The sequence below is a fragment of the Montipora foliosa genome, chromosome 7 (genome assembly GCF_036669935.1).
Source record: "Montipora foliosa isolate CH-2021 chromosome 7, ASM3666993v2, whole genome shotgun sequence".
Lineage (NCBI taxonomy): Eukaryota > Metazoa > Cnidaria > Anthozoa > Scleractinia > Acroporidae > Montipora > Montipora foliosa.
The window spans coordinates 19,122,946-19,125,445 of record NC_090875.1 but is presented as its reverse complement, the minus strand read 5'-3'; the positions used below and the strand labels follow the sequence as shown (position 1 = coordinate 19,125,445).

Here is a 2,500-nt window from a genome sequence, read left to right as displayed (position 1 = left end):
AAAAGACCTTGCGATTTTGATTTTAAAATTTAATGACGTCACGGTGTCTCGAATGGGGTCCAGAAAGAGGCCCAGTTGGGGGCACGAGCCTTCCCCTCGGCAGCATTTCTTCAATTTAGGTAAACTAGTTTTTAGAATAATTAAAATTTTTTAATTTTGTCAAGAACGTAAATATTTACCTAAATGGGCAATAGATGAGCTTAAAGAAATATTGTGGGCTTCCCAAATTAACTTCATTTTACACTAGAATGAGTAAATGAATATTTTTCTGACGTTAAAAACTGTGGCTTCCTATTAATCATTTGCCAGAAAGAACACGGCTAAAACTCCTGTCATCTTTATCATGAAAACTGCACGCGTATCAAATTTCAACCTGTGTATAAAAATTAGTTAAGCCCGAATATTACACAACCCGATGAATCCACAAAGGCCGAAAGATCTCACAAAAACTTTTCTAGCGAAAACATTTATTGAAACCAACAACATATTTGCTATTAGAGGCAAAAAAATCTTCCCATTAATTTTCATTCCGTGCGTGCAAGCAAGAATCATAATCAGCGTCAATAGCCATATCCGCAACTAAATAAATTTCTCACCCGAGTTTAGGATCAAACAATTACCTGTAACGTGTTTTTTGTACCTGCCGATTTCAAAACTATGTTAACTAAACAGTAAGCGACCAAACTTTTAAGCCTTGATTTAAAAAAGACACGTTTTTATTTTAACTGGAATTTTCCTATTTAATGGTCCGCCACTACTAACTTAAGATCTTTAAAAAGCTGGATCGAGGAGAAAATGACGTCAAAGGTTCAGAATTAATTTTTGGGCTTTCAGACGTATATAATATATAATAAGCTGCATTTTAAGCTAGTGAGTAAATGACATCACTGTTTCCTGAATCCAACCCTCTGAGGTCCAATCGGTCAGTTTCCTCGTGAGTAATGGCGGAGCACGAATACAAAGTAAACAACCTTTGGATAAAAGTCAAAGCTCAACATTTTGCCATTCAGGTGTTAAGCAAACACACTTTCAAAATCTGAAGAAAAAAAGGGAGGAAGTTTTTGATCATTGTGGCACTTTAAGCTGGAACAATCTCTGAAAAGGTTCAAACAGTTCCAAGAGATTTTCATTTTCGTCGCCGTCTTAGATCTTACAGGTCCCTGCAAAGAAAGATAACGCGGCTGTCTTACCAACTACTCGGCAATTGCTGAAAGAGATTTAGAAACAGTGCATAGTCACGTGACGCTTGCGTGTAAGGCACGTGGTGTTCCAGACAATCAATCCCTGTCAAATCGATGCACGATTGAATGGCATTAACTATGGAATTGTACTGATCACCAGGGTATCTATGTTTCTTGAATAAAACATGATATTAGCTAGAGTTAGCAACAACTCAAATTCCTCAATATTGACTTCACACTTTGACGTATGTGACGGTTTTTCCAATAACAGATAAGTGGATTTGTACATGAATTCAGAAAAGCAGCAGTCTCCGCCCAGCTGTAATGGTTGTAACTGATGTCTTGTTGTAAAATCTGGTGATAAATTGTAACAAACAAAACTGGAAAGTTTAACAGGAAATAAATTCCAACAATCATGCAAATAGTTTTTGTCCGAGTGATTGCTCTCCTCTGTTGGATGCTTTGTGAAACTACGTTGATAGACCTCGCCTGGTTTTGGTACCGATGTAAAAATAACATGATTCTTATGTTTGCAATGATGGAAGTCAGAAGGCAGCAAAACCACACAAGCAAATGTGCCCCTCTTGATATTTTACTAATTCCTGCCCATTGTAGGCAAGTTAAGAGGATATTGAAGACCCAGATGGCGGACACATACTTCAGCACTCTTTGCGATGAGAAAGTCTCATTGTATCTAGTATGTAGCCGAACGGCTACAAATCGCTCGTATGAAATGGATGTCAGAGTCATGAAAGAAACTCCACAGCAAATGTAGAACGCATTAGCGTAAGCGACTCTTACAAAGCATGGAACTGAACGAAGCTGGTTTTCCATGAGTCTATAGGCAATATAACCCGGCTGAACTGAAAGACCAACTAATACATCAGAGAGTGCAAGGCAAGATATGAAAAGATTTGATGGCGTTCGAAGACGCGAGTTACTTAAAATGGAAACCATTATCAAAAGGTTTGAAACGATACCAAATGGCGAAGAAACAATATTTATGATGGCTGTTACAAGGTTCACGAAATAACGTTCCGAAACAAGATGAAAGGATGGATCAGGAAGATGAAAGCAAGAGCTACCTTCATGTGAAATATTGCTGGCCATACCTTGATTTATCAGGGAAGACTGACGGACGTGCAAATAGGGGCTTCGTTTATAGCAGCGGTTATCAAGCAACCCAATGAACAAATATCTTGCTGATCCTATCAATCACTCGTCGTTTCGTTTCCATGGTAACAAGTTAATAACATGCATTTTAAAGTCCTTTTCTCCTCCCACTCGGAAAACATCAACTTGGAAAAACACCTGCATCG

The 2,500-nt window shown here is 38.2% G+C and overlaps 2 protein-coding genes across 3 annotated transcripts in view; both read right to left on the bottom strand.

Moving 5' to 3' along the window:
* The window catches only part of LOC138011123 (uncharacterized), a 121,460-nt gene that overhangs the window by 79,095 nt on the left and 39,865 nt on the right, over positions 1–2,500 (bottom strand). The window lies entirely within an intron of this gene.
* Positions 1,277–2,291, bottom strand: LOC138011606 (sphingosine 1-phosphate receptor 1-like). Its single transcript, XM_068858686.1, has one exon. It carries the CDS (start codon positions 2,289–2,291, stop codon positions 1,383–1,385), a length of 909 nt encoding a protein of 302 aa, XP_068714787.1. The 3' UTR covers positions 1,277–1,382.

What these genes read in the sequence shown, in the direction of transcription:
- LOC138011606 (XM_068858686.1), bottom strand. Translation starts at nt 2,291, where the DNA reads ATGGCCAGCAATATTTCACATGAAGGTAGCTCTTGCTTTCATCTTCCT.